Here is a 13,912-nt window from a genome sequence, read left to right as displayed (position 1 = left end):
TTGCCGGAATTGGATCTTCCTTCCTCGAGATGTCCATTTGATCAATCCTGACTCTAAGTTCTGCTAACTCCTTAGCAAAAGAACTTTCTTCGGCCTCTTCTATGGCTGCTACTCTTCTCGTGGCATGCCTTTCCTTAGACCACCCCCGACTGTTGGTGGCGAACTCCTCGATCACCGCCATGGCATCCTCTCCTGTCTTTCTTAGAAATCCTCCATTTGCCCCTGAATCAAGCATAGCACATATTTTCTCGTTAAATCCATTATAGAGGATTCATACCTGATGGTCTATGGAAAAACCATGGTTTGGGCATTTTCGAAGAAGAGCTTTGAAACGAGCAAATGCCTCATAGAGGGGCTCGTCATGGCCTTGTGTGAACTGAAAGATCTCACTTTTGAGCTTCAAAATAGTGCCTGGCGGGTAGTATTTGTCGAGGAAGGTGGCTACGATGTCCTTCCATGTGGAGACCTTTTCTGGTGGCATACACTCAAACCACTCTTTAGCAGAATCAATCAAGGAGAATGGAAAAAGTCTTACCCGTATGGCATCGTCGTCGACACCATTTAATTTCAGAGTGTTTGCGATTTCCACGAATTTGGAGAGATGGTGGTTAGCATCTTCAGTCGCCCTACCTGCGAAAGGAGTTTGCTCGACCCTTTGGATAAGGGGCATGCGTAACTCAAAATTGTTAGCATCAATACGAGGGCCGTTAGGAAAAGTGATCATATTCCCATGATTGAACATGTTCATCACATGTAATGTTTCTCTGTTCTTCTTTTCCATGGCTTCTCGGGCTGCTCTCTCCGCATCTCTTTCATCCATCAGCAACTTCACCATCTCCTGCAGCTTCTCAATATCTGTTCGGTCACCCATTGTTCCTGATCCTTTTTCACTTCTTATTATTCTACGAGTTCTTTCAAGTTCTAAATCAAGCGGCTCTAAGATGTACTTCCCAGAATGCGTTCGCATACAAAACCTGCAAGACTCAAAAACAAAAACAAATTAAACTAAAAAAAGAAAAAAATTAAAACAAAAAGCAATAAAAATCCAAAGTAGTAAAATTATCCGTTTGAAGATATCACTCCAAAGTGAATTGTCTTCCCCGGCAACGGCGCCAAAAACTTGATGCACTTTTTATTTGCACTATAAATACCTGCAAGTATACAGAGTAGGTATAGTATAGCAAAAGGTTAGTACCGGGTATCGAACACGGGGAAGATGTACACAAAGTGTCTATCTTCTACTAGAACTCAATTACTATCTGGAGAAGCAAGAATTATTGGAAACTTTTTGAAAACAGTAAATATTAAAAACAGTAAACAACTAAAAACAAGCAAATCACGGAGAGAAAAGTATAGAGATAAGGAGAATTCCAGGGATGTGCTTTCGCTTTATGGTTATACAAATTCCAAACTACAATACCCTAGCACAGTTAATACTTTGAAAGGACGAGTCACCTAGCTTATGCTCATGCGATACAAACGTTGATTACTAACACTAGGGTTGTCAATCCTAACACGTAACTCCAAAAAGCTCCTAAGACCCTTGAAAAGTCCTCACTCTCAATTAACAGTGCCGTATTAAAGGAAGCTAACTGTAGTGTCTACTAAGTGGATCTAACTCGCTAGAACTCTGTCACAGTTATGAAGCAAGTTGTATTGAATCATACATAATTGTGTCACTCAATTATGAAGCATCATGATTTACTTAGGGAAGAAACAAAGTAAAAACAAAACGGATATTAAATAGAAAACGGAATTGTATAACCAAAGTTGCTACTAACACATCCCTAGAATCCTATGAGTTTAGTTACACATGACTGAATAAACTAAAAACATAGATTGAAGGGAAAGCAATTTGAACATAAAACTAGAGCAAATAAAACCCGAAGGTTGAATCCTTGTCGTTCTTGATGTTCTTGAAATCCTTCTTCAACTCCTTGCACAATTGAAGTACTCTAGCTTTTGATCTCTATGAATGTGTTCTTGTTGTGTGTCCAAAAAAAACTCCTTTTGATGAAGCTTGAGGTCCTATTTATAGGGGAAGATTATTCCTCATCATAGAAGGAAAAGATCTTCAAAATTTGGTAAATCTTGGAGCAAATCTAGGGTTGGTCGGATTCGCCGCCTTTCTCTGGTGGGCCGCCGCACCCTGGCCGGCGGTCGCCGCGTTGGAGTCCAGAGATTCTGACCCTTCGGTGGCGGACCGCCACATGTCCTCCGGCGGTCGCCGGGCGAGACTCTTCTCCTAGCGTAAATTTCCGAGGCGGGCCGCCACATAGCTCTGCCCGCCGGGCGCCGGCGGTCGCCGTACATCTTCGCGGCGGTCACTGGTCGCCGTCTGACTCCAGATTTCCAGACTATGCGTTTTTACTCCCCTTTTCGGCCCAAATATGCACATTTCTCACAAAACACGTCAAAATACCAAAATTTATAGAATATGCAAATAATGGACATGTAGAGTGATTTTGATAACAAAAACGGACCAAATAATGGCCTTGAAACAGTGCAAAATCCGGGCGTATCAGTCATCATGCCTGAATCATTCCAGCCGCCGTAGTCCAGTTCCAGTTTCAGAAGAAGCCATCAGCCATTTACATGCTTTCTTTAAATGCTTTCTTAGTTTAAGAACTTGTTTTACTTGCATTTGTCTCGGATTTCAGTAGTTAATCTGTTTAAAGCATCTTTTGGTTTGAAAGTTTGAATGAAGTTAAGTTTTTATGGTTTTATTTGAGTTTCAGCTTTGTTATTGCTTTAAATCTCTCTAGTTAGCTAGATCTGATAGTTTTATGTTGTTTAAGTGCTTGAATCAGCCTAGCTTAGTTAGATCTAGTATTTCCAAAAGTGTTTACAAGTTTTAATATGGTTAAGTTTCTCAAAAATGCATGGAATTCGTTTCTGCTTGTTTCTGTCACCCTGTCATGTTGACCAGTATGAGTAAATCTCAGTTTTTCTTGCATTCGTTCTAGATTTCAAGTTAAATATTGTATTTACGAATTTTTGAGCTTGATCATTCATCAATGGAGTTTGCTAGATCTGGTTAGTTTAGCTTGGTGAAGAAGAAAATGTCACAATCAAAGATATGTTGCTTTAGTTACTTTTTCCTTTTGAACTTGCACTTTTTTTCAGCTTTTATGCAAACCCAGCAGCCAATCTGCCAGCATGTCCTTTGATTCCCTTTACCTTTTGTCTAGCCATTTTTAGTAAGTTTCGTCTAGTAGCTTCTCATATGCATAACTAGGTGTCCAACTTTCACATTCACGTCCACATCCAGTAGCATTAAGCATTTAGTTACCTACTGGTCAGTATAAGTAGAGTCTCATTTTAATTTTACGCCTAGGTAGAACTCAACCCCAAAAGGAGACCAAGAATCTCAGGGTGGTCTTAACGGCCATTATCATCAGGAAGCTGGAACGATGGCCCAAACTGATCGGGAGCAAGGATCCCTCTAACCATCGTCTGCGGCCCATGGAAAAGAGGAAAATCATGTGGACTTTCAAGAATCATAAGAAAAAGAGAGTGACGCCCGTGATGATGTACCAACAAGGGAACCTATTGGAAGAAGGAACTGAAGAATGCGAGGATGAATCCCATAACTCGGTGGATGGAGACAGTGAACACCCCAATGATTTACCACCTGATACACCCAGCACAGCAGCTACACAAGGCACCACCCCGAGGAGGAGCCGAAGGAAGCAATGACACACCTCCACACTGACCAGTTAGTTTTTCTTTTAGATTTTCGTAATTTTTAGTTTCTTTTGTATGTGTGTCAGTTTTACGTTTATGTGTTAATATATTTGTGATAGCATGCGTATACCCCTTTTCATAACATTTAGCCTATTTCATAGTCTAAGTGTGAGAAGGCTGGGGTTTACACCATATATGTGTTTAGGTTGTTTAGAAATTTTCATTATGTTATGTGATTTTGTTTGGTAAGTATTATATCTTCTCCCACTTAGTCTATTGCATAGTCTAAGTGTGAGAAGTTTTTGATATATAGTATGTTTTTGCATATTTTGTTTCGTGTGAGCATGATTCATGTGGTTTAATGTTGTTCTCCCACTTAGCCTATTGCATAGTCTAAGTGTGAGAAGTTTTGTTGACATAGTATGTTTTGCATATCTTGTTTTTGTTCTACTCTGTCTATAGGTTCTCTATGTTAGTTACTCTTCCCCCACTTAGCCTATTGGATAGTCTAAGTGTGAGAAGTTTTCATACATAGTATGTTTTCCATGTGTTATGTGTTTTTCTATGTTTTCTGTGTTTCTATGTGTTTGATACTAGCCATCCTGTTTTCCACTTCACTGAGCTACTTGAGGGCATGAAAGGATGAAGTGGGAGGGGGGTACCTAATGGCCAGTATAACGTATATGTGTTGTCGCATGTCGAGTAAGTCCCTAGTAAGTCAGTTTAGGTTAAGTTTTTTTATAGGATATGTGTTGAACGAACGGGCTTAAAACTCAACTGTTTCAAACTGACGGTGAGGGGAATTGATGGAAATAAAGCATGTTAAAAAATGGAAACCACCCCTCCCAGTAGATCCTAGTCAGTACAGATGATGCGAGTATGAGAGAAAAGCCCAAACTTAAGGCCAGATACGAAAGCCCTCTTAAATGGTGAGTTAGAAGCCTAAAGTGGAACTACTTTCCGCTAAACATATAAAAAAAGAAGAGTGGCTGCCACATGATGTCCAGGGTGAAGTGACCACGTGTAGCAAAATCCTAAGGGCAATAGGAAAACCCCCCAGAAAAAAAAAATAAAAAAAAATACAAAATCTTCCCTTAGAACCCTTTTTTCTAGCCCATCTCCTTTAAACCCCGATATAACCCACTAGCCACTGGGACTGTGTGTATGAAAGGCATGGCAAAGAGCTACTGATCAAGAACAAGGGCAGAAAAACCAACAGGTGAAAGGAGCAGAAAAAAATGAAGAAAACTGACTAGGAGGAAATACTTGGTCCCCAAAAAAAAAAAGGAATAAGGGTGGCAAAGCCACGAAAAAGAAAAAAAAATAAGAAAAAAATGGAGAAAATGGCATGGAAAAAGTATCCGGACCACACAAAAAAAAAGGGAAGAAGTAATAAGGATGACGAAGCCACAAAGGATGTCTACTGACCAGTTGGAGGCCAAATCGTGAAAAACATCAAGCCAAGCAAGAAGAGAAGCCAAGCGCCCGAATACACACAGCTCCTCGGCACAGGGGGCCGAGGTGTTGTGAGCACAAACTTGTACTCATCAGCCGTGAGAACGATGTCCAAATTTTGTTTCCATTCAATGTAATTTTGGCCCTCGATTTTGTTTTCTTTAAGAATTGCAGAAAGAGGATTGAGTGACATGTTGACGATTGAGGTTGCACTGCAAAACAGAATATTTACTATTTGTCATAAACTTATGTGATGAAATTGAGTAGATTAACCATAAAACTTTTCAAATTCTCACAACAGTAAAATTAAAATTTTGTATCCTCAAGCAGAGGTCAATACGCATTAAAATTTTAACATTTTTACTGGTCACAACACCGACGAATAGTCCAGAAACCGCAGCACGACATGGCCGCCAAATGTTGCCTAAGCACGACCATCAGATTTAGCATTACAGAATCTCGTTTCTACAACACACTCCCATAATAATGCTCATGCGTTGATAATAGGACCAAGCTATCTCGTAAATTCTGTTTGAACTCCTGAAACTTGTAATTTCTTAGGATTATTGTCCCCACAGCATGGGTGGCGATAATATTGGAAATTACTTTCTAGTTCATACTATTTACATTTGAGAAGTCCACCTATATGAATTCGCTATTTCTTAGGATTATTGTCCCCACAGCATGGGTGGCGATAAGATTCAGAAATTAGCTTCATAAGTTGCGGACCAATCGATGGAGACCATATACAAACTTAGTTCGTAATTATCGCTTAGATATTTAAGTTATGGTTTTTCATTAATTATCCTTAGCCTTAGTGCAGATTAAAGGCTTAATTAAATTCTGTTGGTATTTAATTGACTGGATAATTAAATCTTTTATAATCTTTTATATATCTTATTAAAGGATAATATATTAATTACTAAAGTTTAATCCATATTCATGTCTTCTATAAGATTTATCTAAAATAATTAATTATTTATATCTTTGATGGACTTGAATAAATAAACTTAAATTAATTCCTTATTAAGATTGTGAAGAGAATAATATTTTATTATTTAATGAAATCCTACATATCTATCCTTATTAGGATTCTAGATATATATATAATATAATTAGGAAACTATTAAATTATTCTTGTCCACATCATCTTGGAATAAAAGATATCCATAGATATGGTCAATAATCTAAATATTCCTAAAATTTAGGGAAATCTTCCCAAAATATTTTATTTCCATTAAATAATAATATTTTAATGATATCTTTTAATTTAGGAATCAAATAATCATTAAAATAGTATTTCATCGTTATCTCATCGTACGAGGTTGGCACGTACGACGAAGATACGCGCCGGGGTTGACCCGCCGGAATGGTGGTTTCGCCGTCCAGCCACTGCCGGCAGCCCGTGCTCAGCGCGGCTGCTTCCGTTTCTCCCACTGTGGCGCGAACGCGCCGCTTCTTCCTCCGTCGACGTTGCTCAGCGCGCGGCGGATGCCGCGCTGCTCCGGCGACTTACTCCTTTCGCCCCGGCGGTCTCGCGCGACGCAGCATCCACCTTGAAGGATGTTGCTGCACTCGATCTTGCGTCGCTAGGGTTAGGCTCGACTAGGGTTAGGGTTAGTTCTAGGGTTAGGGTTCCGGGTTGGAAGAACCGCCGCTGCTCTCGGACGAGCAGCGGCTTCCGACAGCCTCCCATCGTCGATCGCCGTTCACTCCGGGGTGAGGGCCGCCGCAGTCTACTCGGTGGTGTGGACAAGCCCACGCTCGTTTTCACGTCGCCGAGAGACCGCACGCCTACTCCCACTCGATCAGCGCAGTCTCTCGGGATCACAGGCACCGGCGGTCACACCGGCAGCGTGCGCTAGTCCATCCTCGTCTACGCGTCGCCGGTCGATCGCCATCCGAACTCCCACTTGCTCGACAACCCTAATTGATCGCATGTCGCGTGCTTCGTCTCGGCACAAGCGTCGACGAATAGCACGTCTCGTGCGTTCCAAAAATTTGAGTTCTTTGTTTCGATAGTTCTTGAGTTCATCATGCATAAAAAAATACAACAACTAAAAACAAGAACATGCTTCGAACACAAAAACGCATGCATACATGAATTTCGCAAAATTTAAATCCAAATAATCTGAGCTAAAGACCGGCTCTGATACCAATTGAAGGGGTTGGAAGCGGAAGCGCTAGGTAATCATAAATCATTACATAATAATTCTGATCTATTTAGCAGATAATTTAGACAAATTCTATTCGCGCAATTATCACATGCATCATGCTTTAAATTAATTGAAACCTAAAACATGATTTTCTACGGTTTAGCCATTATACCTTGATGATTCTCCAAAGAATCGAAGATGGCTAGCGCCTTCTCCACGTGAAGATCTTTAGTACAAAACCACGGATCTTCTGTCTGGTTCTCGGACTGTAAACTGATATCAAGGTGGGTTGATCTCACCAGTATACTAGAACTTAAATAAAGAAGACAGAAATCCTATCCCACAAAGGAGAAAAATTCGACCACTCCTAGGAATAGGGGGGGGGGGGGAAATTTTTAGTAAAAGCAAGTCTCATTTCTGTCTCCTTTATTCTCCTATCTATAATAAGTCACAGACAAAGATCTATGGAAGGCTTTGGATATGGGCTCCTCCAATTAGCTTTTTACTAATTAAATTAAACCCAATTTAATAAAAGCTTAAATTTGGAATATTACGAGCAGCAACTACAGAAGTAATATTGCACTCCCCATCCAAATCTGAAACTACAAGTACTTCGGGTTTCCAAAAAATTAATATTTATTTCCCGTGCTTAAGATAGAAACATCCATTAATTAATTATTGTCTGCTATGGACTTAATTAATTAATATCTTATTTGTTCCAAGAGAGGACTCAGCAAGAAAATCTTATTTATTATTCGTAGAGTAATTAAACTCCAACTAGCTAGGTTCCGAATAATAAAACCTTATTTCAAGCTTCTCTTGAGGATGTTATCAAACGAGACTCACCTCGCGTACGATTCAACATAATAGCAATCCTAGCATCGCTAGATATTAATCACCACTACCCAATATACTAGGCTTATTGGGTTGCGAAAAACCCGCACCATTTGGTAAGTCAAAATAGTGCATAATCAATACCGTATGCTCAATGATAACATACATTGATTGTGAAATAATTTACGAGACCTCGTCTTTCAGTAGATAGCATAAAGACTGTCTCGCTGTTAGATCCATTCAGTGCTATACCACACCAACGTCATCTTATTTCAGTAAGCCTTAGAAATGATCGGACTGACATTGCAACCTTTCACGATAGGTAGTCTAAGCCTATCTAGGTTGTGAAATTATTCTTTTTCTTTGTTTAGAACTGACCGTATTACCTTAAAGTGAACGACACCCACAACCGGTCTATTAAAACAAGGACTTAGACTTTGTTAAGTTACTTATACATTTAAACATGCAATAAACATCCATTAAATGTAAAACATAACAACATTATGACAAAAATAATCTGTTTATTCCTTTGGAAAATAAAATAAGAGTTTCAATGGTATTCAATCACTCGAAAGGTGATTTCTAGTATACAAACTCTAACATGCTATCGTCCATGTTAAGTGTTCTTGGTTTGCGCTCCAACAGATTCCATGGAGAAGTGTCATGTCACAAGAGCTGGTGGTCAAGGCTTCGAATTCTGGATGTATCCTCAAATAATTTTGGTGGAAGTCTGGAATCAGTGAACTTCTCTAGTTGGAGTCGGATGCGTATGCAGCTTACATTCCAGTAACCATGAAAGGGATAGATTTAGAGCTACTCAACGCACGGGGAGACATTGCTATCATTGATTTATCCCAAAATAATTTTCATGGAAGATACCAGATGCAGTTGGTGATCTTAAAATACTTTTCCATCTCAACTTATCCCACAATGCCCTCAACGAAAGCATCCCAAAGTCATTTGGCCAGTTAAAGGTTCTCGAATCACTCGATCTCTCTGCAAACCAACTAACAGGCCAAATACCAATGGAGCTTGGATAGCTCACATTCATTGGAGTGCAGAATCTGTCATACAATAAGTTGGTTGGAATGATCCCAAATGGCCGTCAAATCTAAACATTTCCTGTTGAATCCTTTGAAGGAAATCCAGGCCTGTGTAGTTTCCCTCTCAACATAAGCAGCAGTCGTACAGATGACAACGACAATGGCCTATCGCCACGAGGACATGAAGAGAAGAAGGAGATTAAGTGGGAATACGTTTCAGCTGCACTTGGATATGTTGTGGGTGTAGGGATCATTGTGTGGCTACTTCTATTTTGAAGAAGATTCAGAGAGAAATACTTCGGCAAAATAGAAGAAGTTGTTGAAGACATATACATTGCCAGAGACATGAGAAGAAGGCTGATAAACTCATGTTTTAGTCGGTTTAACTGGCATGTTGAGGTGCTTAATGTTGAGTTTTGATGCTTGAATTGTCTATTTCCAGCCAATTATCCTATCTTTTGGAGTTTCATGGGTTTGTTGAGTGTTCTAGGATAAATAGATGAAAAAGAGGCAAAAATCCGGCCGATTGTGAATAGGAGGCAACAGGGCCTTCAAAGGCTACACCCGGCCGGGTGAATTTCACTCTTATAAATTCTACCCGGCCGGGTAGGACTTGAGGACCAGAAAAGGGCCGGAAAACGACACCCGGCCGGGTGAATTTTAAGCACAAATATTCCACCCGGCAGGGTATCCTAAAGACAGCGTTACGAGTCCAGAAAGGGGTCTGAAAATGGTCACCCGGCCGGGTGGATTTCCAGTGTAAAAATTATACCCGGCCGGGTACGTCAGTTTGACTCGTCTGAAAGCTGAAAACGCGATTTTTGAAGTGGAAAAACAGGAAGAAAAGGCTAGGGTTGGATTGGACGAGATTCATTCTACACTTACCGCCTCCAACACTCTCACACCCCCAATAACACTTTGAGAGAGAGAATTGAAGATTGAAGACTCCAGATCGGAAGATTGAAGAATTCATTCCATAGATTCATTCTCACAGGAGTATCTTAATCTTTTCTCCATGTATTTCATTAAATCTTGTGTTTCAAACATGGTTTTGTGAAGAACATGAGTAGCTAAACACCTTTTTGTAGAATTCGTGAAGATGAACTAATTTCATAGTTTTTATCCAATTAATTTTGTTGTAGTTATTTGATTATTCTTGGGTTTATTTCTTTCAATTGCTTGATCACCACTTGATTGTGTAGGATTAATTAGATTAATCGGGAGATGAAATAATTAATCTGGAAATGAGAATAATTCACACCTTAATGCAATAAAACTCAGGAGAGTTGAGGTTTTGAGTGAGGTCTTTGACCTAATTGAGCTTTTGGGAGTTAGGGGTTTTAGGATTAGAAGGGGACTTCAAGCCTAGCACTTAATCTACAGGTTTCTCACCTCAGGAGGGGGTGAGAAAGGTAAGGCAATTTGATTGGATAAGAGCTTGGAATTGTGCATCGGATCCTTGAGTTCTACAATTTTCTCCATATATCTTTTCACTTCGTGTTTACTTGCTTTTTATTTATTTATTTGTTCATTATATGCTTTTCGTAGTGGTAGAACAAAACCAAACATTTCCCGATTCTCTAGATAGTAGTCAACGTTTGTTCGTGGTAGTTAAGTTGATACAAATTAGTCTCTGTGGGATAAGATACTCTTACTTGCTAATTGCTACACTAGCTTCGTACACTTGCGGGTATCACTTGTGTTAAAATAGTCGAGTCAAGTTTTCGGCGCCGTTGCCGGGACTGTTTTGTGTCGTTAGAGCTTAATATTGTGATAATAATTGATATTACTAGTCTAGATTTTATTTGCTTTATTTTTATTTTTATTTTTATTTTTATTTTTGAGTTCTCTAATCTTGGTGTTTCTTTTTAGGTTGTATGCGCACTCGTTCTCAAGGTCCACCGTTAGAACCCATTGATCCCGAGATCGAAGCATCCAACAAGAGGAGGACGCTCAGAGGAGGTTGAACCAGAGGATCCACATTTCTTCACCGGGTTATAGGCGTTCATCCTCCCTCGTTCAGGGAACTCCAGTACCGACTCCGTCTCCACCTCCATCACCAATACAGTACGAGCCTAATTCTCCAATCCTAATGGAGAACGAGGAGAACAACAATGAAAATAACAATGAGGATCCTGTTATTCGTCAACTCTGATAGTAGATGGCCAACATGCAGAGGCAGTTGGATGAGCGGAACGCGAGACCACCAGTTCAGCTGGTGCAGAATTTGTATGCATATAGGCGAGTGGCTAATCCACCAACCAATAATGCCGGGATTGCGGCCAACATCTTTGAGTTAAAGCTGGGATTGATAAACAGGGCAGAAGCACATGCATTTGGTGGAACAGGTTCGGAAGATGCCAACAAGCACTTGACCAAGTTCATACAAATCAACAACACGGTGAAGGCTAATGGGGTTTCCGATGATCAGATTCGCCTCAATTGTTCCCTTTTTCTTTGAAGGATGATGCTCGGGATTAGTACGATAGCATGGATCCCAACTCGGTCGAAACTTGGGACGCAATGGTTGAGCTCTTCTTGGACAAATACTACCCACCGAGCGAGGCACTAAAGCGCCAAGCTGAAGTCATCTCTTATGCAATGCATCCTCAGGAGAATATTCACGAGGCATGGAAGAGATTCAAATACCTGATGAAGAGATGCCCCAACCACGGGTTAAGCCCGGGGCAACAGGTCGTAACTTTCCATAGGGGAGCCACCCCGGAGGCAATACGCGAGTTGAATATGAGTGCAGGGGGGTCACTCCTTCAATTGGGAGAAGATGATGCATTAAAGGTGATTGAGCAGGTGGCCTCCAACAATGATGGGTGGAAGAATGAGAGAAGCAAAACCTACAGGGTGGCGTCTGCATCAGATGTTGACAAGATGGACATGATGTCCAAGCAGCTGCATTTCTTGACCAGTAAGTTTGGATATATGGAAACAGAGCCAACCGGGCTCGAAAGTGAAGAGGTGAATTACGTGCATCAAGGCGGGAACAATCGGAATTTCAACAACAACTACCGCCACAATCAAGGGGGTGGTAACTTCAACAACTTTGGGAATAAGGCACATCCCAACTTGTCTTATGGGAACCCTCACAATGCCCTGCAACCACCCCCGGGGTTTCAAGTGTCGAACGGACAAGTCATTGAGCCGAAGAAGAATGATCTTGGAGATGTCTTGATGACATTTATGAAGCAGACAGGAGAGATTATGGCCAATTCTGATAAGAGACAGATGTGCAGAGCTTGAGCATCCACATAAAGAGCGTCGATACTCAGATGAGCCAGATTTCACAGGCGGTGGGTATTCAACATCAACCGGGCCAGTTTCCCTCACATACCATTGTCAATCCTAATGACTGCAAGGATTGCAAAGCCATCAATCTAAGGAATGGCAAAATCTATGAAGGTTCAACCATGCCTGCAGAGAAGGAGAAGATCTCGCAAGAAGAGGTAGTTGTAGAAGATGTAGTGGAAGAATAGGAAGAGTCAGTGGAGGAAGTACCGCCTCCCAAGGAAAATACTGTGATACCTGCACCCCCAGTCGAAGTTAAAATTCCATTTCCACAGCGTGTGCAGAAGAAGAAGCTAGATGATCAGTTCTTTAGATTTCTTGACATTTTCAGAAAGGTACACATCAACATTCCGTTGGTAGAGGCGTTGCAGCAAATGACTAGCTACGCCAAATTTTTGAAAGATGTTATCTCCAAGATGAGGAGATGGATGGAGCACGAGACCGTCAATTTGACGGAGAGCTATAGTGCCATTATCCAGAAGAAATTGCCCGCTAAGATGAAAGATCCTGGAAGCTTCACTATATCTTGCATAGTGGGGGATATCCAAGTGGGCAAGGCACTATGTGAGTTGGGAGTGAGCATTAATCTTATTCCGTTCTCGTTCTTTCAAAAGCTGAAGATTGGGACACTGAGGCCCACCACCATCACACTCCAGATGGCCGACCGATCTGTGTCGTATCCGAGGGGGATTGTTGAAGATATACTCGTCCAAGTCAATAACTTCATCTTTCCTGTGGATTTTGTGGTGCTTTATATGGAGGAAGACCGGAATGTTCCTCTTATACTGGGAAGACCTTTCCTAACTATAGGGAAGGCAATGATCGACGTGTAGAAGGGAGAGCTCACACTCTGACTTAACGATGAGAGCGTCACATTCTCCATCTACAATGCAATGTAGAGGCACGATGATGAAGATGCATGGAGAGTGGAGCACTGTAACATGGTTGAAGTGGTCAATGATTGTGTGAAAGAAGTGACCCAAGCCATTTCGCCACAAGATCAATTGGAGCGATGCTTATCGCAATCTATCTTCTCTCCTTACTATAATGATATTAATGAGCCTAATACCGATTTGTTAAATTTTGTAGGTGCTCTTAATTCGGCGGAGGAGGTCCCTAGGTTTCGACATAAATTCTTACCGTTGAGGGATCCGAATGAAGAGGAGAAGAAGGAGGAAAAGAAAGAGGAACTGAAGCCGTTGCCGTCACACCTTAAGTATGCATTTCTCGGGGAGAACGATAATTATCCGGTAATCATATCATCGTCACTCACAACTAATGAACTTGATAAATTGCTTAGAGTGCTTAGGAAGCATAGGGGTGCAATTGGGTGGTCCATCTCGGACCTTAAGGGGATAAGTCCTACGGTTTGCATGCATAGAATTCTTCTAGAAGAGGGGTCTAAACCCAAAGCTCAAAACCAAAGGAGACTTAACC

The 13,912-nt window shown here is 41.0% G+C and overlaps 1 protein-coding gene and 1 non-coding gene across 2 annotated transcripts; both read left to right on the top strand.

Annotated features, from left to right (window-relative positions):
- Positions 1-293: 293 nt before the first annotated feature.
- On the top strand, positions 294-400 carry LOC148931908 (small nucleolar RNA R71). Its single transcript, XR_016136067.1, has one exon. It is a non-coding gene; the product is annotated as a small nucleolar RNA R71 (small nucleolar RNA).
- Positions 401-12,459: 12,059 nt separating this feature from the next.
- Positions 12,460-13,308, top strand: LOC125190249 (uncharacterized). The gene is made up of 2 exons (XM_048087500.1): positions 12,460-12,633; positions 12,751-13,308. Exons 1-2 carry the CDS (start codon positions 12,460-12,462, stop codon positions 13,306-13,308), a joined length of 732 nt encoding a protein of 243 aa, XP_047943457.1.
- Positions 13,309-13,912: the final 604 nt, after the last annotated feature.

Source organism: Salvia hispanica, chromosome 2 (assembly GCF_029641045.1).
Source record: "Salvia hispanica isolate PSC_SH4W2 chromosome 2, Shi_PSC_v1, whole genome shotgun sequence".
Taxonomy (NCBI): Eukaryota; Viridiplantae; Streptophyta; class Magnoliopsida; order Lamiales; family Lamiaceae; genus Salvia; species Salvia hispanica.
This window is presented reverse-complemented; position numbering and strand designations above follow the sequence as displayed.

Excerpts from the sequence above, each read along its gene's own strand:
- LOC125190249 (XM_048087500.1), top strand. The coding sequence starts at position 12,460 with ATGAGCCAGATTTCACAGGCGGTGGGTATTCAACATCAACCGGGCCAG. Across the intron at positions 12,634-12,750 it reads AGAAGATCTCGCAAGAAGAG|CGTGTGCAGAAGAAGAAGCT; the intron begins GTAGTTGTAGAA and ends CCATTTCCACAG.